Source organism: Talpa europaea, assembly GCF_964194135.1.
Source record: "Talpa europaea genome assembly, chromosome: 3".
Lineage (NCBI taxonomy): Eukaryota > Metazoa > Chordata > Mammalia > Eulipotyphla > Talpidae > Talpa > Talpa europaea.
The window spans coordinates 77,279,642-77,304,594 of record NC_140069.1 but is presented as its reverse complement, the minus strand read 5'-3'; the positions used below and the strand labels follow the sequence as shown (position 1 = coordinate 77,304,594).

The following is a 24,953-nucleotide window of genomic DNA, read 5'->3' as shown; positions in this document are numbered from 1 at the left end:
GATCTAACCTTTTAAGAGAATAAATTATCTCTTATGAGATAATTACAAAAATTAAGCAAGTGCTTTTTCATAATGTGTCTTCTAGTGACTTCCCATAATTACTATGTCTTGGTTCTATGTCTATAATGTCTGTTTTAGATATTATTTATTTTTAAATTTTCTGAGCCATTTTTATAAGAAATATTCCACTGAATTCACTTCTTTTCGATTCATCCATTGTTTATCAATTTTCTTTTGAAATCATTTTAAGTGATTTAAGTTCCTTGTTCTCTGATACCTTTCTCTTATTTTCTCTTCCTTTTAGATAAACTTGATTTTTGCTCACAGTAAAAATTTCCACCCCACAAGTTTAAGTGATATCTAAGAAATTATATCTTTTCTTTACATCTCTCTCCCCTCTCACCAGGATCTAAGATGTTCTTTCCTCCTGCTTCTCAATTAAGATTTAATCTTTAATTATCATCTACCTCATCTGTGAAGAGGAAAGACTGATAATTTTAACTTCAAAATAGACTTTTGAGTTTTAAAATGGGATAATGTGGGCCAAGGGTTCAGTCTGACTCCACCTGATGCACATAGTCCTTCAATAAATATCATTCTCTTCTCTGGGACATCAAGGCTGAATATGAAATCCCTCCATCTTCCCATGATAGAGTCTGCATCATCATACATGTGGTGGTGGATGACTGAGAAGCTCCATTTCTATTCATATTTTCTGTGAAACCCAGTTTTATGGGGAATATGTTGTAATCATACCAATTCCTCTGTAATTTTAAGAATGTGAAAAATAACAAATCTAACTGGAGGGCCATTCAGAAAATAGATGTAAGAAACACAAATTCTGTGGACCAGAAGACATTTTGGATGAAGGTTTGAAATTTGCAAAATTACACGTATGATGATGTTTTCATCATCCACTGTGTTTTAATTATATATATATATATGTATATTTGCACATATATGGTACAATTGAATAAAACACAGCAAACACCTTATAATTTTTTCTCTATAACATACAAAATTCTGATATTTCCAAATCTTTACCTCTCTCTATATATATATAGTATATATGGTATATATACTATATATACATATATGGTAACATATATATAGTGTTTGTGTATATATATATACCATATACATAAATAGTTTAAATAGTAAGATTTCTAAGTAGAAGAATAAAGAAAACATAATATTTTAGTCCCTGTAATATTTGAAAGATTGACAAATATGTTCAAAATGTGCACATATACTTAAATTTTCATTTTGCATTATTAAATACTAATAACAGTTTATGTATGTTTTCTCATACAAAAATTGAACAGTCTTAATTTTAGATGTTGGTGATTTTTACAGTTACAAAATTCTCTTAACACAGATATGTGTGAGATAAAGTAAGTCAGCTTTTTCACAGAAACTCAACAATACAATGTGTAAAATTGTTTTTCACTGAAGAGTAGTCTTCAACCTGAATTAATCAGAAAATTTCTTGCCATCTTTTATTTCCTATGAAAATATAAATTATATTTATTGAAATAGATCATATTGATTGGAAGCATGGATAACAGTTAACTATCAGAATTATTTTTTAAAATTAGTTCATTTCACTGACCTATTTTCTGATGAATAAAAACAATGTGCATTCATTCATTCATTCACTCAATACACATTTAGAAATATGTTGTGTTCCATTTGATTTTATAATATTAATGATCTGCCTGATTGTTTCTGTTGTCATTTTATAACAATATGTGAGAAATCATCCAAAACAGATCTTTAACACGTTTTCCTCTCCCTATCCATAAAATTTTGTGAATTTTCTGTTTTATTTTTGTAAGTAAAATAACATTTGAAACTATTCCTATTTCAATATTGGCAATTCAGTTCTTCTTCATATAATGATCACATTTTGAATTGACATCAATATTTTAAATATCCTAAGAATCACAGAGACCACTTTAAATATATAATTTTGTAGGTAGTGACAATTTGTTTTATTTATTCAGAAGAGGGGCTTTCACAACTTAGTTCAAGTGTGCTGACACATTTAAGGCCTCTTTCACTTCATTTAACTGTTGCATCTGACTGGAGCAAGAGTGATAGCAAAGATCTTGACCTTGAAACACTGGTTGGATTAAAGGATTCAAGTGGATGATAGAAGTTGTGGCTGGATTTAAGTGAGGGCCAAACAATGTGGGGATAAATGCTGCAGGGGGCAGATGTTGAAGTGTTATATGAGAAGGATGGAAGGGGGCAGCAGTAACTAAATGCAGGGGATGACCCGCTAAGAAAGTGGGGTGTGCAGGGATGATGGCTGGGGTCAGAGGTGAAAACGTGAATGGAGCAAAATGTGGCTGTGAAAGCGGATGTAGATGGGCTATTGGGAGGTGATTGCTGTGAGAATTTATGGAAGCAGAAACAGCAAAGTGCTGCAGGAAAGTGTGGTGGATGGTGGTGATAGAAGCGTGCTGGTGAACCGGAACAGTCTGTATAGCTGAGGCTGGAGAGAAGGCAGTCGACCCTGCAGCAGGCAAAACTCGAAGGTGCTTTGACAGAAGTTGTTTCTGCACATGCTGCTGGGCTTGTAGCTGCAGGAGTTTATATTTATCTATTTCATCAGGAGAAAATATTATTGGCTGCTGAATTAAAGGGGGAGAAGGGGACTTATGACACATGTCTAATTCATCTTCTATTTTGTCATGCTTCTGCATAGCTGTATCATAGTAAGAGTTTATATTCTCTTCTACATGATTCATATGTATGCTCACATCCTGTAAGTCTGGATTTGTTGGGTCTTCTTTGGTCTCTGTTGAATCGGTAACAACAGTGTATCTATTAGATGGAAAAGCACCAGGGAAATCAGTTGGTACTGGGTCACAGCTTCGAATAAAAGGTTGGACTTCACTATTGAAAGGTTTTGATTGTTCTTTTGTTGGGTTCTCAGACACCTTAGGCTCTGCTACTACATGAACTATATCTTTAGAAAGATGGTTATCATACTCGGTGTTGACTAACACAGTAAAATTATTTGTCTGTGAACTTTTGACTTTGTCTCTCTCAGTAGTTCTTTGAATCACACTGGCTTTATCATTTCTCCTTTTACTTGTATTCTGTGTTTTTGCAGACAAAGGCAGTGGTTGCCTGTGACAGCCTGGTGGTGTAAATTGAATCGTACACTGGATTTGTGAATGAGACTCTGATTCATTTTTACAGCTGTTTGAAGGAACTTCAACAGGAGCTGATTGTTCCTGATACTTCTTGGCTTGTACTCTTTCTAACAGGTGTTTGGCTGTCAGGGGGGTCCTCTCTCCTGTAACGGACAAGTGTGTGGTTTCTGAAGGGCTGCCGGAACAGTTTCCTAGAAGGCAGTTGAGATTCCCAGCGTTACACTTCAAGGGTTTTACTTTTCCCAGATCACAAATGTGAGTGCTATCCAAAGAGTCTTGACTTCTTTCGCTTTTATTTAAGTAATAAATTCTCTTTCTCGAATGAGAGCCCAATCTACTATGGTGAGGTCCTTGGAAATTTGGTGGTTTTTCTCTATTCCTAGCACAGGAAATTTGTGAGTTAGTATTACAATGGGTGATTCTCCTGGATTTTGGCCCTGAAAATTGTTGATTTTTTTCCAACTTGCATCTTTCTCTACAGTGATCATATGTATGTTTTGAGTATTTTTCATTTTTACAGGATTCCCACAAATTGAAGTTCCTTTCTCTTTCTGTTTCCGACTGCAGGCAGTCTCTCTTTGCTAGCTCATCAGAGAAGTAGAGGCAGTTGTGCTTTTGGCGTTTCCGTTTGTGTCTTTCAACTGAGTTGTGTTCTCTTTCACAAACGTAGAGCAAATTACTGCGGCTATTTCCACTGGCTCTATGACTTGAATAAGTACTTCCCAGGCTGTATGTGCTGCCAGGGGATGCGTCTACAGGGCTAGAACATCTCTTGTAATGTTGATTTCTGCATCTAGCAACCCGGCTGGTCATGCTGATGTGGTTACTATTCAAAATCACACTGAAGTCCTTCCCATCATCACTGTGACCCCCTACTGTGTAAAGACTAGAATTCCAAGTGAACTGATTTCTATCTTCAAAATCCGAATGAGGGTCACAGGAAATCAATTTATGCTTTTTAGTCCTTGGGATGTAAGGAGAAAATGTTATGTCCTCATTTGCATCATTTAGAACTACCCTTTGGCAGCTTTGCCAACGGGCCCTTGAAATTTCCTTAAATTCACCATCACTATGACTGTTTTCTACACAGTTCTTTAGAGAGATATCAAGGTAGGCAGGCACTTCAGGATGTTTCAATTCCAAATCACTTGCATGGAAATTATGTTTACTCATATTTGGCTCAGAATCATTACAGCTCAAATTATATTTTCTCTGGAAATTTTCCCAATCTGGATTCGCTATCACCATCTTTGGTTTTAGAGACTGATTATCTTCTTGGATCAATTTTTGTTGGTCTTTGATTAAACCTGAGATGTGGCTCTCTCTTGCAGTCTTCATTCCCAAGGGCTCCTTAATCAATTTTGTTTTTAAGTCCTCTGGATCATGGCCATCCTTTGTGTTCCGAGAAAGCTTAAAGTCAAAATATAATGGGTTGCAGCCATAAGAGATACAGGGCTCTGTTTTTGTGAAGAGCAGAAGTTCTGTAGGCCACTGGAGAGTGGTGTGGCCATCCTTGCTTAGTACATGGAGAAAAGGCAATGGTTTGGACCTCACATCATGGGGACATGTTTCTCTTACAAGTCTTTGCACATTTTTGCTAATTCTGTCTGCTTCATTGTAAGATTTTTGTCCGTTCTCCATTCTAGTGTTGGAATTCAGATGAACGGTGCTGTTTTGTTCACTTGGCTCTGGGGATGGAAACTCATCCAGACATTCAAATATTCTGGCTTCACTGTGCTTATAAATTTTTGGTGGGTTAGAGGAAGCATTTGTTTGGCATGAGTGATTAATGCAGTTTTCTAAAGTGTTCTTCAATGTATTTCTAGTTCCTTTTTCATTGCCGGAAGGAGTAAAATCCACATTTGAAAGATGAATGCTTGGTTTAGAGAATGAAGCATGAATGCCAATTGAATCTTCCAGTGTTTCATCAATAGAGTCATTTTTGTCTTGCAAAATATGAGAGCTTATGGTGATGGCATTGTGTGAAACACTTTCCAGATGGTGTGGGGAGATGTTTATATCCTTTTCCTCAGTAAGGTGTGTATCCTCATGTGCAAACCTGTGGCACTTGCATTTCTCTGCAAGTTGTTTTGTTTTGTAGACAGATGACTTGTTATAATCATGGGTTTCCTCTGTGTTCTCACTGAACACTGATGCTGAAGATTCTAATTTTAGATGTACTTTTTTGGAAAAAGAAAATGACACTCCTGTCCTGTGTTTTCCATTGCTGAGGTCTGCAGATGTTTGTGGTACCCGATTACTGAATAAGTAACGTCTATCTGTGTGTAACTGGTGTCGGTTTGACGTGGTGGAGCGCTGCTTATCGGGAATGCTTCTGCAGAGATTCTTTCCTTTCATGAGAAGGGCACCCTTCATGCACGCCATCTTCCTGCCATTCTTAACTGGGAAAATTCCTTGCTGGAGTTGTTTTTCTATGGCTACCCTGGGAACTTTGTATGCGGGTCCACTTGCAGAAACACTGTAAATATAACAAATATTAATGGTTAAAACATTAAATTTGCCAATAAATCTTATCTCCATGTGAACATCTCATAGTGTTTCTGTATTGGGTTATATTATAATTTATGAACTATGTCTACTGTAATATAACCATTTCACTGTGTCTGTAACTCAGTATATCTATGTTGAAAGTGGCTATTTCTAACATGCATACTTTAAGTGTCTTCTTTGAGATTAGTAAAAGCAACAGCAGGTGAATATCTATGCCAGTACTGCAAAGAAAATAAGTATTGCATTTAGAACACAATATGTGTCCTCTAAAAACTCAGTTTGCTGAAATAGATTTAACATTATTTCACAAAGAGTTTGCTAACCCCTGTCATTATGTCAAATAGGAAACCAAATGGAATTAAAAACCACTTCAGGGCCTCCCTGATGGCACAGGTGGTTGAGCACAACTCTGTGACGCTGTCCTCAGCCTCTGCAGTGCAGGTTCCATCCCGGCCGGCCAGGGAGATACCCACATGGTGTGGTAGACCTCTCCTGTATTGCCAGCTGCTCCCCTCAGCAGTGTATTTCAGTCAGTCTGCCTGTTCTGTTCCCTACTCTGTCTCTGGTGAATCCTCTCATCTCTCCCCACCTCTGGCCTGTACCATGGTTCTTGTATGCATGAATAAATTAATCTTTAACAACAAAAAAAAAACACTTCAAAAGTATAAAAATATATCTTCAATTTGCTTTTTGGCATAGTCCTATCATTTTTAACTTTTTTTTCCTTGGTTTTAAAATTTCTCTCATGCATACTTCCTTTTGAAAAACTGTGGTTAGTTCTATCTTTATAATTTGTCACAAATTTGGCTAATTACACTAAATGCATAATAAAATAACCAAAATGCACAACCATCTTTTCTTTTGCCCTTGTAGGCAAAATATTTACTTTTTATCCCTTGTGAATATATATGTATTACCTTTCACAGCTTTTTAAAGATTATTCATTTTATTGAGTTTAATTTGTAATTAAATCAGAAAATGTGATCAAAATTAGAAACAACAATATACATAAGAGATGAAATTCATTCGGTTGACACTGTACCTAAAATGTTCTACCTATAAACTTCTATACCAAACCAGACCTCCCTGGAAGAAGACAATACAGATGCACAACACAGACATCTGATTCTGTGCTTTGAGCTGACTTTCTTTTTCTTTTTCCACTTTTTTTTCTTTTTCACTTTTCTATTTCAGATCTTTATTTCATTTTTATTCAACTTTTCCTGCTTCCATATACAATACTAAAACAACTGATATCTCTTCTGCATGTAACATAAGTTGCAATGAAGAGGAGTGCTTTCTGAGCTCTTGGTTTGAAAATTTCTTGTTTTCACTTAGACTTTGGCCACTTTACATAGCACTCAGCAGTCACATTCCTTTTGTACACCAAATTTCATGCACCTTTCTTCATTGCCTTTACATGTTTAATACTGCAGGTGCATATTTTTATTAGTCTCTTTTCATTCATTTTTTTAAAAATTTGTACATTTGCATGATTTTGTACTTTTATTACACATATTTTATTATATTTAATATATACATATGCATGTGTATATACACATGTCTGCAAATAAATATATATATATTTATGCACATATTTAACATACAGATTCTAAGACAAGAAACTAGGACAGGAAAGAGGCAATAACCAACACAATTTTTGAGAAGAAAAATGTGTCTGAGCTGAAGAAAGTTGTATTGGAAATACCCCAAATTAACCAATGATAGTGTGACAGGTTGATTTCTTTTGGTTAGTATATATTATCATTCTCCCCTTCCTCGTTCCATCATGATGGAGATGTCTCCCTATCTTTATATTCTTTATAAAGAATATATTCTTATATTATTTTGATTAATAATATTTTTGCTTATTATCTTGACACTGCTTTTTGTGTTTTCTTGCTTTCATTTATGTTAGATTAAATGTTCATTCCAATATTGCCATTTTATCTTACCATTTATCTCTCTGATACTCAAGCTTCTTCCTTTTGTTTTCTTTTAAATCTATTTAAACCTCTTTACTTTTATTGTTTTCATATTACATTTGCTCTTCTTGTGTTCTTGTGCTTAGTTCTTATTCTCATTTTAAAATCAAACCTACTTTTTTTTTTAAGGCTTTTTTTTTAAAAGATTTATTTATTTATTTATACAAGCACTGGGTATAGTCAGAAGCACAGGAGGGCAAGAGAATTCACCAGAGCAGGGAGCAGAGCAGGCAGAAGGACCGAAGTGCACTGCTGAGGGGAGCAGCGGGCAGCAGGAGAGGTCTGCGCGCCATGTGGGACCCTCCTCTGGTGGCCTGGGAGCAGCTGGGGATTGAACTGGAGCTGCAGAGGCTGGGGGCAGCTTTGCAACCCAGCGCTCAACCGCTGCGCCACCGGGGAGGCTCCAAAACTACATTTGTGATTATATTTCTTCACAAGTTTTAACACTTTATCCTCAGTACAGAACTTTTAATCCTCTAATTTTCATGCTGTAAGCTTAGTTGTTTCTGTCATTTCTAAACTTTAATTTCCTTATCTTAAATCTAATTTGTTTTTATTAATTTAGAAATTCCTATTTTTCTATTTGTGTAGTATTTTATTCTATTATTTTAATACAAGTTTACAAGTTTATATTTTACAGCAAAATTAGTTTTCATTTTTATAGTTATAGACTCATTTATGATTTCACTTCCTTCTCTAAACTTTTCTCCATTTCTTTTCTTTTCTTTTTTTTTTTAAGATTTATTTTTATTTATTTATTTATACAAGCACTGGGTACAGTCAGAAACGCTGGAGGGTGAGAGAATTCACCAGAGCCAGAGCGGGGAGCAGAACAGGCAGAAGGACCAAGTACACTGCTGAGGGGAGCAGCGGGCAGCAGGAGAGGTCTGTGCGCCATGTGGGACCCTCCTCCGGTGGCCGGGGAACAGCTGGGGATCGAACCAGCGCTGCAGAGGCTGCGGGCAGCTTTGCAACCCAGCGCTCAACCGCTGCGCCACTGGGGAGGCCCCTTTTCTCCATTTCTTTCTGTATATTTTTACCTGCTTATTTTTATCTGTAATAGCTAGCCAAAAAGAATGACTATAAAAAGTCTTTTAATTCTTATCAGTAGATTGTCCATTATAATATTTCTTCAAAAATTGTAATTGTTGGGAATTCCACATATGTACAGTTTTATTCTCTCCTGCACAAAAAACTATACATTTCAAACAAGAAACAAAACATCCCAAAACATAACTTCTTTAAAAGATGCAATTTCCTCATGTTCCACATTCCAAGGAACTTACTATTTTCAGAAGCAATGTTAGGGAATTTTTTTAATTGAGAAAAGGTACATATTAAGATACACAATACTCAGATATTTACACAGCAGTAGACATTCACAGAGAGCGTATCTCTGCCCTCCGCACTGTGAAGCAATCCACAGCCTCTGCAGCACGAGTATGATCCCTGGCCGGCCAGGGAGCTGACTCACATGGACAGCAGATCTCTCCTGACTCGCCTGCTGCTCCCCTCAGCAGTGTATTTCAGTCAATCTGCCTGTTCTGTGCCCCACTCTGTCTCTGGTGAATCCTCTCACCCCCCACCTCTAGCATCTCTGGCCTGTACCCCAGCTCTTGAATGCATAAATAAATAAATCTTTAAGAAAATAAAATAAACTAACATAAATGAAAGCAAGATAACACAAAAAGCAATGTCAAGATGATTGTTCTTGTGGAAGAACTAGGCAGGGTTGAAATATCCAAGAGATGGCAAAAGCTGACTGTGCTTTATAAAACCCATTAAGAGTTTGCTGCCACCTTTTTAACTAGCCTGATTCAAATATTCTTACTACTAGTAAATTCACCTCTTTTCTCCACAGGGTCATGGAAGAATCTTTTTATTTTTGCACCATTCCACACAGAAGCCTACATTATGAGAATAAAGGACAAAGAAAGGCTTCCAGGAGAGGAAAAATAAACATGATTTTTTTCTCCTTCATTTTATTTCTTACTATTATTTGCTAATTCAGGTGCCAAAGGAAAAATAGTTTAGTGATTCTATAAACTGACTTTCCTTAGCTCATAAGCTACTAAAGTAGAGAGAATAACTGTCTGAGGGTTGATGGTAGGTAGAAGACAATTAAATAATTTACCTAGATGCAAGTCCTGTGTCTGGAAGGATAAACATTTGCCACTTTGCTAACAACATGACAGACTGAGATCTAGGGAAACTGCCTCCTCTATAAAGGCATGATTTAGATGTGCTTATTAGATTTGTTTTTGTTTAATAATACAGTTTCCAGAAGTACCGTTTAACCCCAAAAGAGTGGGACTTTTAATTCATTTTAGTTTAGGGGACAGTTAATGGGCAACTCTGCAAACTTAGGTCTCTCAAACAAAATTAGTATCATCGTCATCATCATCATCAACATCATCATCATCATCATCATCATCATCATCATCATCATCATCCCTCCTCTGATACTTTGTCTATTTCTCCCAAAGCAAAATACGGAATGGGTGAACACAAATGTAGAAGTGCAACAACTTTCTTAATAACATAACAGCCATATTCACTGAGACTACTCAGATGTGCTATTGCATAGCCCTAAAGGATCTAGGTAAAGAGTGTCTATGTACAGTGAGACCTGCCCCAATTTTTATTATCTGACTTGCTGCACCTCAAAATTAATCACCTAGCAATTAATATCTTCCCTCAATTTTTTTCTGATTATTATTCTATTTAGCATTAGACTTCCTTCTAAGTACTGTTTTGACAAGAACTGTCTGATACCTTATCAATAATGTGTATGGAAAACATACAAGATACTCGCTGCTTATTATGATAAAAAGCTCAATACAAAGGTGAGTACTGTTTGTATGATTCCTGGGACATCAGACCATGCATTTTTGTAATAATCTCACTTCTGCTTCTTTTTTTCATGTATTTTTATTTATTTATTTATCCATTTATTTAATTTTTTGTCTGTTTGTTTATTTATACATGCACTGGGTATAGTCAGAACCAAGGGAGGGTGAGAGAATTCACCAGAGCTAGAGCGGGGAGCAGAGCAGGCAGAAGGACAGAAGTACACTGCTGAGGGGAGTAGCAGGCGGTAGGAGAGGTCTGCGCGCCATGTGGGACCCTCTTCCGGTGGCCGGGGAGCGGCCGGGGATCGAACCAGCGCTGCAGAGACTGCGGGCAGCTTCGCAACCCAGCGCTCAACCGCTGTGTCACCGGGGAGGCCCAATAATCTCACTTCTGGATATATGTTTTTCCAAACTTTATCTTTTGCTTTTTGTTTAAATTTTTAACATAACATCTATTATTTTTACTCAAGTGAAATCTTTGTCTTTTTAAAATCTTTTTTTTATAACAAATTTCCTATTTATTTCTAATGTGATTATCATATATATTCATGAGTTTATTAAAATATTTAAGCCAGTGATACAAATATGTTAATATATGCAAGTTGTATACTATTTTTTATTCATAATTGATCCAAAAAAATTATTTTCTTAAAATGAGACATGAGGCCTAATATTTATGGCACTATAATTGAGTCATTCACTTCCAAGTTTATTGTATATTGCTTTTTAGTAAAACAACAGAGGTTTAAATTCTAGCAAAGAGCTATAAATTTCACAATTCACCAGCTTGCTGTCAACTACATTAATTAGCTACATTAGTGCTCTACAATATGATTCATTTGAGCACAAATCACAATCCACAAATTTAATTGAATTCCAGGTAACAATCTCCTCACTTCAAAACACTCAGCATTCTAAACTTATGTAAAACTCCTATTTTTTTTAGTTACAAGAATGTATTAGTGTAATGTTTGTCATAATTATCAATTTGAATGGCACTGTGTAGTAAATTTAACAGCATTAATTACATCTTGTTTGTCATCCAGACAATGGCAGTGCCGTTTATTCTGAATTGAGGCGTGTACAGGAAATGTACAGAAGATTTATTCCCCTCTAAATCAAGCACTATTATTTAAGGATTTTAAAATTATTATTAGAAAACTTAATTGCTGTAAAGTTCTATTTAAGTCAAGCGGATAGAAGAAATACTAGTATTCATAATTAATCCTTCACAAAAGCATATTAAACTAATATTGGAGAGGGAAAATCAGATGCCATAATTATTAATTTGTGAGCCTTTAACTATTAGGGCCATTTGCCCTCAAGATATTTTTGTTAATTAGTTGTAATTTGTTTACATTATTACAGTGAACCAAGTAAGTTTATCATTGATATTTCCCAAGAGGTTGAAGAGAGTTTTGAGGCATTCAAGACACCTTTAATTCTTACCATTCAGACTGTTGCCTTAACTCAGCCAGCTGATGCAGTCTTTTAAGTGCTTTTTCTTGTTTCTTCTCATCTTTCCATGACTTAGAAGCAACATTTCGAGCAAACTCTCGTTGCTTTAATTCTTTCAATCTCTATGGACAAGAAAGAAAAACCAAAAGGATACAATAAATAAGTAATATACTCTTTTCTATCTGCAATGCTCCTGGTTAATCTTTGTCCTAGGTGCAGTGATAAGTTTGGATTGGGAGAGTTAGAACCTTCTCCATTGATCTAATTCTCTGCTTCACAGTAAATTTAGCAGTCAATTCAGTTATTTATCAAAATATGTCACCATTACTAAAGAAATGTGCTGCAGATGGAATCCAGTCCTTGCTGGGACTATCCTGGCTACACAGCAGCAATAATCTTTGAAACATAAATGGGAAAATATACAATTTATTTTTCTATATGAAAGTAAAGGAGATTATAGGAAGCACTTCACTCTACTCACTGCCTCTCACCTATAAAACATACTCTTAGTCCTAAAAATTGATGGTATTAAATATATTGGATGAAACAAGCTTCATTTAGTGAACAGAATCTGTTACTGTGAAAGATTTAGTTCGAGACTCTAAATGTGATTCTTAAACTCTTTTTTTTTTTTGATGCAGATATTTATCCAAAGCAGAAATTTTATACTGTATCCAGGAGGACAAAAAAGGTTCATGGAACTCAGAGTCTTCTTGACTATAAGAATAGATTGCACCAGGGCCTCCCGAGTGGCGCAGCGGTTGAGCGCTGAGTTGCGAAGCTGCCCGCAGACTCTGCAGCGCCGGTTCGATCCCCAGCTGCTCCCCTTCCACCAGAGGAGGGTCCCACGTGGTGTGCAGACCTTTCCTGCCTCCCGCTGCTCCCCTCAGCAGTGTACTTCGTCATTCTGCCTGCTCTGCTCTCTCCCCTCTAGCTCTGGTGAATTCTCTCACCCTCCCGTGCTTCTGACTGTACCCAGTGCTTGTATAAATAAATAAATAAATAAATAAATAAATAAATAAATAAATAAATAAAATAAATCTTAAAAAAAATAAAAATAAGCTCAGGATAAAGGCTTGGCATTGTTTGTTTTAAATTAACCAGCCACTTCTCTTAATCTTTCACCCTCCAAACAACTGGCTTACATGCAAGTTGGATACTGCTCATTACCTGTTTAGATCTGCCGCTAAGAACACCCAATGCAATTGAACAAACTGAGAAATAGCCACAATCAAATAAACACTTTGAAGTTTGAGATTTAATCCTGATATGAGAGTATATTTGAAGATTATTCTCTCTTACACCACACAAAGTGATTTTAAACTGCTTGAAATTTGTATCTGTTTAATTTTTTTTTCATGTCCCAAATCAAGCATAAAAGTTGTTTCCTGGTGAGACACAGGGCAAGCTAGGAATTAGGCAGTTTTAGGGACACTGCAGAAGGGGACCTTGGAGAATTGAGGAAGGCTTCAGAGATAAGGGCAGCAAGAGGAGTGTAACCAATTCCACCTGGAAAAACAAACATCCCAGGACCAAGGACAACATTGTTAATGCTGGCCTTGGTTTCCTTCAAGTGATAAAGGGAGGTAGAGATTGGGGAAATGGAGAGTGGTTTAATTTATGGACAACTTAGAAGGGCAGCTGTTTAACTTCAATGCAGGGATGCCCATCCAGAAGACTGGGCCATAAAGATAAAGATGCAACAAATGGGGAAAGAGAAAGTTGTTAGATAAGGAATGTGAAGATCCCCCACTTAGTAGAAAATTAAGTGAGACAGCCGAGAACTAACCAATCACAAAGAGACTGGTGGAGTTTTAGAATAATGAGGAAAAAAAAGGTATATATTCCCTGAGACACAACTCCACTTTGGCTTCCTTGCCCCTCCCAGGCCTGGTTTCCTGGCCTGGGAGTCCCACTTCATTTCTGTTCCTTTTCTCCTCAATAAACTTTTTCTTCCTCTAAAAAACCTGCCTCTTCTCGCTTGCTTGCCTGAGAGTCTGCGAAATTCCTGCTGTGGCTTCGTGAGACACCAACCCGTGGGGGTCTAGTGGCTAGGACTCAGCGCTGCCCCTGCAGCCTGGGCTCCGTTCCTGGCTGGGAGACCAGGCCTGACAATTCCGGTATCACTGGGATGGCAAAAACTGTAGTTATCAAGTGAGGTAAAAACACTGTGGTAAACTATTTCCTTTCCTTAGAGACAGGATGAAAGCCTTTAGTGCTCATGAGTTGCACTATTTTTTTTTTTTTAAGATTTATTTATTTACACAAGAACTGGGGTACAGGCCAGAGGCGCTGGAGGGCGGGAGGATTCACCAGAGACAGAGAGGGGAACAGAACAGGCAGACAGACTGAAATACACTGCTGAGGGGAGCATTGGCGAGACAGGAGAGGCCTGCTGCACCATGTGGGTATTGCCCTGGCCCACCTCAATTGAACCCACACTGCAGAGGCTGTGGACAGCTTCACAGTGCTGTGCTCAACCTGCTGCGGCACGGGGGAGGCCCGTGAGCTGCACTATTGAAGGAGGACATGTGCATGTGAGAGGGCAGTCAGATGACTGCGTCTGAACTAAGAATCTAGAGAAGGTAGAGCAAGTTTCAAAGTGGATGTTAGCAGCCAATGTACATGAGTGTCACAAAAACAGAAAAAGCCATGCAGAGAACAGTGGAGTCAATTTGAATTCAAGTTTTGACAAACACTTAAGGACCTTTTATAAAGCAAAATTTCAAGTAATGAAATATTGGTCCACGAATTACCAAAACAGGAAGGAAAAAACAAAACAAAACAAAACACCAACAGCTCTCCAGAGCTGATAAACAGAGCAGGATTTAAACATTAAAGGAGTGCCTCCACTGGTGGCGCAGTGGGTGAGCGCAGGGCTGTGAAGCTGCGAAGCTGCCCAGCTGCCCGCAGCCTCTGCAGTGCTGGTTGGATCCCAGGCCATGGGTGAGGGTCCCACATGGTGTGCAGACCTCTCCTGCTGTGCCCGCTACTCCCCTCCCAGCAATGTATTTCGTCGGTCTGCCTGTTCTGTTCCCCGCTCTGGCTCTGGTGAATTCTCTCACCCTCCCATGCTTCTGACAGTACCCAGTGCTTGTATAAATAAATAAATAAATCTTTTAAAATATATAAACATTAAAGGACAACCTTCATCAGAAGACAGAAGAAAGGCTTATAAAATCTCCATTTCTTCTTCCTTTCCTTCTCGCTATTGTCTTCTTGGAGTGAAGGATTATGTTGTAAGTGAAGGATTATGTTTAAAAAGATTTTAAAGAAAATGTCCTACAAATTTAAAGAGACTACATAAAATAAAGTTCAAGTGTGTCAAAGAGAGATTGCTTCTTTGGTAAAGGGGAAAGGTATTTTTTTTTTCCTTCTACTTACTACTAAACATTAAATACTTGATATTCTATTTAGCACGTATTGTCACCAATATGTCAAACTTGAATATCCTAGAAGAGGAAATCGATTGATTTACTTAAAACATCTAATATTTCACCCTCATTATTGGAATCTTTCTCCAAATGTCCTGGTATACCTGTTTCTTTCATTAGCTATACAGATTCCAAGGTGGTACATCTATCTGAATCATAGAAATGATTGAGTATTCCATCTTATTCAGTTGACAATTAAATCCCACCATGTAACAGGAATATAGCAATATGCAACTCAATTATTTTCTCTCCAAGGGAGACAGACAAATGAACAGATACTTAATGAGACTGTGTTGACTTTTTAATAGGTATGGACACAAAATGCTTTGCAAGGGTGTAGGAAATGTTTAGACCGATTGGGGGGTGGAGTGGACATCTGTTGTGCTGAGGAAGTGATCACAGTTAAAATACTTTCTAGTATGGAAAACTGGAAGAAGAGATTTTGTGTAAACTATTTAGGCACATATTTGGCTTGGTGAATGTTTAGTATCAAAGACTACACAAAGAACCCCTTTTCCCTCCAAGTTCTCTAGAGGAATCCCCTCAAATTCTCAAAATTCTGAATGGCAGTGCATTTGTGTGAGGGAAGATTATACTATGTGTAGTACAAGAAAAACACCTAAAAGAATGAAAGGAAAAAGTATCCACATTCTGATAAAACCAGGAATGGTGTCTATTCTCATCAACAGAAAAGGAAAAAAAAATATTAGACATTAAGTAGAGAATACAGGGAGGACTTGCTTTAGTAGAGAATAATTTGCATAGATTTAGCACTACTCTGAATTTGCCTAACACATCATAAAAGCAAGAGATAAAAGTATAAGACTTATTCCAAGTAACTCAACTGTTTTTCAAAGCCAAATTCAAAAATATTTACAGAAATAAATCATTCAGCAAAAAGAAGCAAAAGGGAGGCACTAAATTTCTTCTCTCTCAAAGAATGCTTTCACCAGGATTTGGAATCCCAGGTTACATAGGAAAAACAACTGTAGATAACTAGGTTGGATTATTAGTTAAATGTTTTATCACAATTAATTTCCAATTATTTTTTAAATTAATTTTTGTGTAGAAGAATTAGGGTGTTGGCCAGAGGGCAGGGTGTGAGAGAATTCACCAGAGACAGAGTGGGGAGCATAACAGGTGGATTTCCTGAAATATACTAAGGGGAGCAGTGGGTGAGAGAGGAGTGGTCTGCTGTGCCATGTGTGGGTTAGCTCCCTGGCCAGGATTGAACTCAATCCGTAGTGGTGATAGTGCTGAGACTCAATCCCTAGGCCACAGGGAGGTCCCCAATTTAAAATTTTAGGCAGTTAGATTCTAATTCAATATTAAAATGTTAAGCAAAAATTAATGACGTCCAATGTCTATTCAAAGACTATTAGACAAAGAAGCAGAACACAGACAAAATTGAGGAAAATAATCAACCTATTAAGACCACAGATGCTAGAACTGATATAAAAGTGCATTAAGATAATATATCTCATATACTCTAAAAGTAGAGAAGTCAAGGTCGCCTAATGGATAATAATAACTGGTGTCTCTGAAGAAGTGGAGGGGGGGGATTTGCAAATAGACTGGATAAAAATTTTCCAAATTTCCTCCCTTTAAAAATATTACACTAAGTCTCATCATAATTATTTTTTCCAAAACCAAGGAAATAAGGAAAATTTTAAAAGTATGTAGCGAGAAAAGGCATGTTTCCATACAGAACAAGTAGTAGGATGGCAGAATTGTCATGAGAAATGGTACAAATGAGAACACAGTGGCATATCATCTTTAAATTTATGAAGAAAAATATAAAACTTGCTAGACAAAATTCTATACTCAGGGGATATATCTTTACAAAAAGCAGGTGAAATAAAGATATTTTTAGATATGAAAATCTGAAAGAGTTTAATTGTGGCATACCAACATGGTAAGAAATATTAATAGAACATCATTGGGCAAAAAGAAAATAATACCAGATAGAAATATTGTCCACACAAAAAATAATGAAGACCAGAAATGGTAGCTACAAAGTAAGTAATTTCTTATTATTTAAATCAATTTAGACTGTTTCTGATAAAAATAATACCTGTTTTGGTGAATTTATAACAAATTTATAAATAAAATATTTGACAATGATAACATAAAGCCTGGGGAGGGGATAGAAATGACGTAATGTTACAATGTTAAAGGTCCTATTCTATACATGAAACAGAACAGCAAAAATTGAAGGAGACTGTGACAAGTATACTTAAAGAAGTATACTACATATCCTGCAACAACCATTAAAACAATAAAACAAAATTTCTTCTTCAATAGGACAACAAAGAAGATAAAGGAAGCTATTAAAATTACTCAACCCAGAAGAAGTCAGAAAAAAGTAGAGGAAAGTAAAATGTATGAGACAAATAAAAAATGAATAGCAAGAGAACGAAAATCTAAATAATTCACTAATCAAATTAAATGTAAACAATCTAAACACTAGAGAGAGTTCAGTTCAGTAAAAAGAGCAAGATCCAACTCTGTTGACTATAAAAACAAACTTTAGAATAGAGGCGCCGTGGATTAAAAGAAAAGAATGGAAAATGATATCCTATATCAATATGAGTCCCAAGAAATTAGAAGGGAATATACCACTCTAAAATAGCAGATTTTAGAGCAGAGATATATATTACTAGAAATGTGGACAGTAATTTCATACTGATAATGGAGTAAATCAATCAGCCTAAATGTTTATGCATCAAATAACAGATCTTCAAGAATCACAAAGCAAAAATGGGTAAAACTACAAAGAGAAAAAGTTAACTACACAATTATAATAGGAGTTTTCAATGCCCATCCACCAAATAACAACAAACAACAAACTTCTAAACTCAAAAATACACTCCTGGAAAAGGTCATTCTAGGTTGACCATACCTATTATAAAATAACTTTCCAAGAGTTGATCTGACTTCCCAGCAGTTGGATGTCAAATTTTGCCAGCTTCACATCTTAGCTTCTATTTTACCAAATTTCTGTTTTTCTTCTATTCTGATAAAAATGCATTTGTTTAAGCAATGGCATGCAGTATAATTGTCAGTAAACTTAAACTAAGATTGTGAAAAAGCAAACCAGTGAAAGTGGTTTGACCTCTCTGGGAAAGGGAGTAAGGAAGACATAGAGAAGAACTCCACAGAAGGGGAATAAAACAGGCAGCTGGTTTCCCACTGATGTTAGACAACACAAAGTAGGGGTTAAAAGAAGGTTTCTAAAATCAGTCAGAGGAAATGCAAATGGCCAACAGACATATGAAAAAATGTTCAACATCACTTGTAATCAGGGAAATGCAAATCAAAACTACCATGAGATACCATCTTACACCAGTGAAAATGGCACATATTAAAAAAACTAGCAACAACAAATGTTGGCAAGGTTGTGGAGAAAAAGGAACTCTCCTGCACTGTTGGTGGGAATGCAAACTGGTCCAACCACTATGGAGAGCTGTGTGGAGATTTCTGGACCTACTAAACATAGAGCTTCCATATGATCCAGCAATTCCACTCCTAGGTATTTACCCAAAGGACACAAAAACATCAATTCCAAAGAACACCTGCACCCCTATGTTTATAGCAGCACTATTTACAATAGCTAAGCTTTGGAAACAGCCCAAATGCCCAAAAATAGATGACTGGATCAAGAAGATGTGGTACATATATACCATGGAATATTACTCAGCATTCAAAAAAGATAAGCACATGCAATTTGCAGCAACATTGATGGCGCTGGAAGGGATCATGCTCAGCAAAATAAGCCAAAAAGAAAAAAGAAAAATACCGGATGGTCTCACTCATAGCAGGAATCTAGAAAACTTAAATAAGGCATCAGGAAAATGAATAACTATAAGAAAGTGAAAATCAAAATCAACAAAAAACTATGAACCAGAGACACTTTTTGGGGGATGGGGGCCAGGAGGGGAGGGATTGGGGTCAGAATGGGGCATGTGCAGCTGTATGGGGGAATATAAAAATGAAATTTATTATTTAAAAAAAATAAAATCAGTCAGACCTGAGTTTGAATCTTGTCCCTTTCTAGATAGATTTGAGATTCTCAGGAAGGTATTTAATATTTCCTAATTTCAGTTTACCTATTTGTAATCTGGCAAATGATCAGAATTTACCTTGCAGACTTGGTATTATATTTGAGTAGAAGAGTGACACTAAGGACACACCTGATATACAGAAAATGTTCAAATGAGGACAAACTATTAGCACCTTTGGAGAAGGAATGGTGAGATTTTATGGACTTTTGGGAAATAGGATAAGCAAGGAAACCTTGATTTAATGAGCAGTGGGGAGCCACCAAGAGCACCTAACTAAGATACTTACAGAAAACAGAATCTTGAGAGGTTTTCAACTGGAAAGTTTTATAAGACTTGTAGGAGGAGTCTTTTCTAAAGGAGATCACTAAAAAGGAAGTATGTCATGTACCTACCTCATCCTATAGCTCATGTCTAACTGAAACATTTGCAATTCCCATAAGTCCAAGATCATATCTAACTACTGCAGAAAATTGTACATTTTGGGTTAAAGTGTGGTTATTTTTGGACAGACTTTGATAAATCTTTTTTTGTCAGTCATTTACATGTCCATTTAACTTTGGAGTTACATGTTTACTCTTCCATATGTGTGCATGCTTCATTTACCCGCCACCATATCTCCCATGCCAATGCCCTATTTCCTCCCTACCCCCTCTCCCCGCTTCACTCCCATCTGTTCCCTCTGGTAATCAGCATGTTTTCACAATATCTAAGAATTGTTTTTATTGTGCTTTGGCAGTTTATGTTTTTTTTTTTATTTTTGGTTATGTATATTCCATAGTAAGTAAAACCACCTGCTATCTGTCTTTTACTTTTTGACTTATTTCATTTAGCATAGTCACCTCAAATTTCATCTATTCATTCTTTTTAATAGGTGAGCAGTATTCCATGCAGTATATATTCCATGATTTCTTGATGCAGTCAACTGTCATTGGGTACTAGGTCGGTTTCATGACTTGGCAGTTGTGGCTAACACTGCTATGAACAAGAGTACACAATTTTTTTGTATTAGTGTTTTCCCATTCTTTGAGCAAGTACACACCAAATATATTGTTGGATCATATGGATTTTTTTCCATTTTTATTTTTTAAAGGTATAGCCATACTGTTTTCCACAGAGGCTACAACAAACTGCATTCCCACCAATAGTGTATGAGTTCTTTTTTCCTCACCAACATTTGTTGTTTACAATCTTTTTTGTATAGGCTATTCTTACAGGGTGAGGTAATAGCTCTTTGTGGTTTTGATCAGCATTTCCCTTATGACAGGTGATGTTCAATAATTTTTCATGTTCCTGTAGGCGATTTGAATGTTTTCTTTAGAAAAATGTCTACTTAAGTCACCTACCCATTCTTTGATTGAGTTGTCTTTTTTGTTGTTGGAGTATGTAAGTACTTTATGTATTTTGGTAATTAGCCCTTTGTCAAACATGTGATATGCAAATATCTTCTCTCAGTTGGTAGATTGTCTTTTTGTTTTTGTGATGGTTTCTTTTGAAGTACATTTTTTTTTAATTTTGATGTAATTCCACTTGTTTATTTTGCTTTTGTTTCCCTTGTTGTTAAGGTTGCACCCCAAATATATCTTTGTGGTTGAGGTCCAGTTATGTTCTCTTTTAGGATTTTATAGTTTTAGGTTTTATATCCAAATATTTAACCCCTTTTGAATTAATTTTTGTGTGTGGAGTTAAGAATGGATCAAGTTTCATTGTTTTGCCTGTGGCTATCTGTGTTTCCCATAACCATTTTTAAGGAGACTTTGTTTTCTCCATTGTATGGTCACTGTTCTTTTGTCAAAGACTAACTGTCCGTATTTGTGTGGATTTATTTCTGAGCTTTCTATTCTTTTCCATTATTTCTGTTTTAATGTTTAATACATAGGTCCTTCACCTTCACCAGTACCATACTGTTCTAAATAAAGTTTCTTTGTAGCATAGTTAGGAGGGGCTAGACCTTGACAGGCAGATAGGGCCTGGGGCCCTGGGAGACACAACAGGAGGGATAAGGATTGGGACCCTGGGAGATAAGGGACCCTCAGGAGACAACAAGAGAAAAGTCAATAACAAGAAAAAAGTCCAAGACACTATGTAGGGTAAATGGTTTTTTCATGCTTTTCTGCCCTCCCACCATTAGGATTGCCCTGCCTGATGGGGCACCTGCAGTTGTTACATTGTTGCAAACTGTCTTATTTACTTCTGTGGGCCATGGGAGGAGTATTGAGTCACCAAGAGAGGAAGCAGCAGGCGAGAGACAGGAGAGAGGAGAAAGAAGCCAAAGATGCCCAAAGAAGCTGTCTTCAGACTCGAAGACTTGCCAGGGGCCTGGAGGCCTATCGGCCTCCTGGCCTACCCGCCCCCCCCCCACCCCGCTCGCACCCCTGCCTGCCGTGTACCTGGTTGCTGCTCTATATGTAACAGCTCAATAAAAGCCTGAGAAAGCCACCAAGGGCTCCAAGACTCTCCTTTACCCATCTGCTGGATCATAGAAACCTGCCCTGTGCCTATCCTGGCCCTATCCACTATCACTGGTTAATCTACGTTAGGACCTCAGGCAAGGTTGACCAATCAAGAAACTGCACAATCACCACAACATATCCTCTAGACCCAAAACATGAGTGTAACTTTAAAAACCCCAAAGTTTTTTTCACCAGCAGCAACCCATTCTGGACCCCTCCCACACACAGGAGCTTTACTGTTACGTGTCCTTCATAAATCTCAGGCTTGCTCGCTGCTGACAGGAGTTAGCCTGTTTCTTTAACCCTTGCGGCTTTGCTCCCTGGAGTCGGCCTGTGTCTTTTTAATAAAATTCCTTCAGCGTGCTTACTTACGTGCTTTGCTTTCTACTGGTGTTTCAATTCTTTGTTACAATGGCTGTGGTTCCTGGTTAGTCATATCATATCACCTCACATAACATATGTGTGGGCTCATCCACAAAGACCTCACTGTCACAACCTCTGTGTGACAGCTTGAAGTCAGGGAGTGTGATCCCTCCATTTCTCTTCTTATCTCTCAGGATTGTTTGGCTACCTGGGGCTGTTTGTGGTTCCATACAAATTTTGGAATTGTTTTTTTCTATTTACTTTAAAAAGTTACTGGGATTTAAATAGGTATTGTGTTGAATCTGTAAATTTCTTTAGGTTATATGGCCATTTTAACAATGCTTGTGCTTCCAGTCAATGAGCATGGGATATCTTTTCTTTGTCTCTTCCTTTATTTCCTTGAATAGAGTCAGATAGTGTTTAATGAATATATAGGTCCTTCACCTCTTTTGTTGACTCCCTGGTATTTGAGTTTTCTGGTGTAATAACAAATGGGTTAGTTTTTTAAAATCTCTCTTTTTTCTAATTCATTGTTTACATATAAAATACAGCATATTTTTATGCTTTGATTTCATATCTTGTCATTTTATTCACATTTGTTATTTTCGGTTTTCTTGTTAAAATCTTTTGGATTCCTAAGTATATAATCATGTCATTTGTGAGTAGTAATAGTTTTATTTCTTCTTTTCCAGTCTGGATCTCTCTTATGTCTTTTTCTTACCTAATTACTCTAGCTAGGGCTTCCAAAACTATGTTGAACCACAGTGGTGAAAGTGGATATATTGTTTTGTTTCTGACCTTGGCAGAAATATTTTCAGGATTCCACTTTTGAGTATAATGTTGCCTGCGGTCTTTGTTACACTGACTTTTATTATGTAAGTTAAATTTATTCCTATTTTATAGAAAATGGATATTGGGTCTTGTCAAATGCTTTTTGCATCTCTACTAAAATGATCATGTGATTTTTATCTCCTTTTTGTTGACCTGATGAATGACACGGATTGGCTCATGTTGAACCAGTTTTGTATCACTGGGATGAAACCTACTTGAAATTATGGATGATTCTCCTAATATATTGCTGCATTCAGTTCCTAAGATTTTGTTGAGGATTTTGCATCTATATTCACCAGAGATATTGGACTATAGCATTTTTTGGGGGGGGAGGAGGCTTTCCTTGTTTGTTTTGGATATCAGGATTATGTTGGCATCATAGAACGTGTTAAGGAGTTTTCCACCCTCTTCAGTTTTTTGAAGAATTTGAGAAGAATAGCTATTAAGGACTCTTTAGAGATTTAGTAGAATCACTGGAGAAACCATCTGGTCCTGTGCTTTTGTACTGAGGAGACATTGTTACTTGTAAAATTCCTGTGCTTGTGATTGGATTGTTTTAGCTGTCTGTTTCATAATGTTCTAGTCTTAGAAGGTTGTATGAGTCAAAACAAAGTCCATTTCCTCTAAGTTGTCTAGTTTGTTTTACATAGAGATATTCATAGTAGGTTCTTATAGTTGATAAATCTTATTTGAAGTTTGCCTTTGGGGACAATATTATCCAAGATGTATCTTAGTCAGGAAACAGTAAAAGACTGGACATCCAGAATTTCCTAGAGAGAATTAAAGACATCTTTTTTTTTTTTTAAGATTTATTTCTTTATGCATACAAGAACTGGGGTATAGGCCAGAGGTGTGGGGGGTGAGAGGATTCACCAGAGACAGAGTGAGGAACAGAATAGGCAGATTGACTGAAATACACTACTGAGGGGAGCAGCAGACAAGTCAGGAGAGGTCTGCTGTGCCATGTGGGTAGCTCTCTGGCCAGCCAGGGATTGAACTCATGCTTCAGTGGCTGAGGATAGCTTCATAGGCTGCGTCTTAACCCCTTGTGCTACCAGGGAGGACCAACCTTGGTTTTTCTTTTAAGGAATTTAAAAAATGAAACAACAGAGCAGGTGGTCCTCCTGGTCCAGAAAAGAGGCCACTTGCCTTGGTCTTTGTTCAGATCACAAGCAATGTTTTAAAGGACTGATGCAGGAGTCAAATTTCTTTAATAGTTTTCATACATCTTCTCCAGCTTTCACAATGAATGCATTTTTATTCTCTCTCAGCAATAATTGAAATGAGGCTTGCAGAGATAAATCTTGCTAAAATACATTTATGAAATATTTGGAATTTAATTGTCTTCTCAGTTTCATTTTAAATGCACAAACTAAGCAATCCTTATTTCCCTACTTGCCAACAAGAATGCTTGGCACATGCATTGCAAGTGGAATTCAGCTGTGAATAAATAAATGAGGTGGCAAATTGATCAGGTCAGTGAGTGTCTATGTGTTTGGAATAGCAATGCCTTCAATATTATTGCATACCCATCAGAACTTACTTGTGAACATTTGCTCATCCAGTGACCACTCTCCCTTCAACTTCACTGAAACTGAATGGACACGTGAAATCAATCTACTCAAGTGTATCTACTTTTTACTCTATTAAATAAAACAACTCCTTCCATCTCTGTACTTTCATCCATAGTGCCCAGAGTAGTTTGTAGGCATTTATGTTTTTCTTCACAGCAGAGCAAAAGCCCAATGCAAAAGGTCAAAATTATTAACCTTATTTTTGAGATGAAGAAACAAACATATAGAAAGTTAAATGACTTGGTCCACACCGAAAGAAACAAC

At 36.9% G+C, this 24,953-nt stretch overlaps 1 protein-coding gene across 1 annotated transcript in view; it reads right to left on the bottom strand.

The window, feature by feature from the left end:
* Positions 1-2,024: 2,024 nt before the first annotated feature.
* Positions 2,025-24,953, bottom strand: part of ZNF804B (zinc finger protein 804B) — a gene marked incomplete at both ends in the record, with an annotated part of 486,249 nt that continues 463,320 nt past the window's right edge. The window contains 2 exons of the mRNA XM_084230251.1: positions 2,025-5,646; positions 11,965-12,095. Coding sequence (XP_084086377.1) covers positions 2,025-5,646; positions 11,965-12,095 — 3,753 coding nt within the window. The remainder of the gene's footprint in view (positions 5,647-11,964; positions 12,096-24,953) is intronic.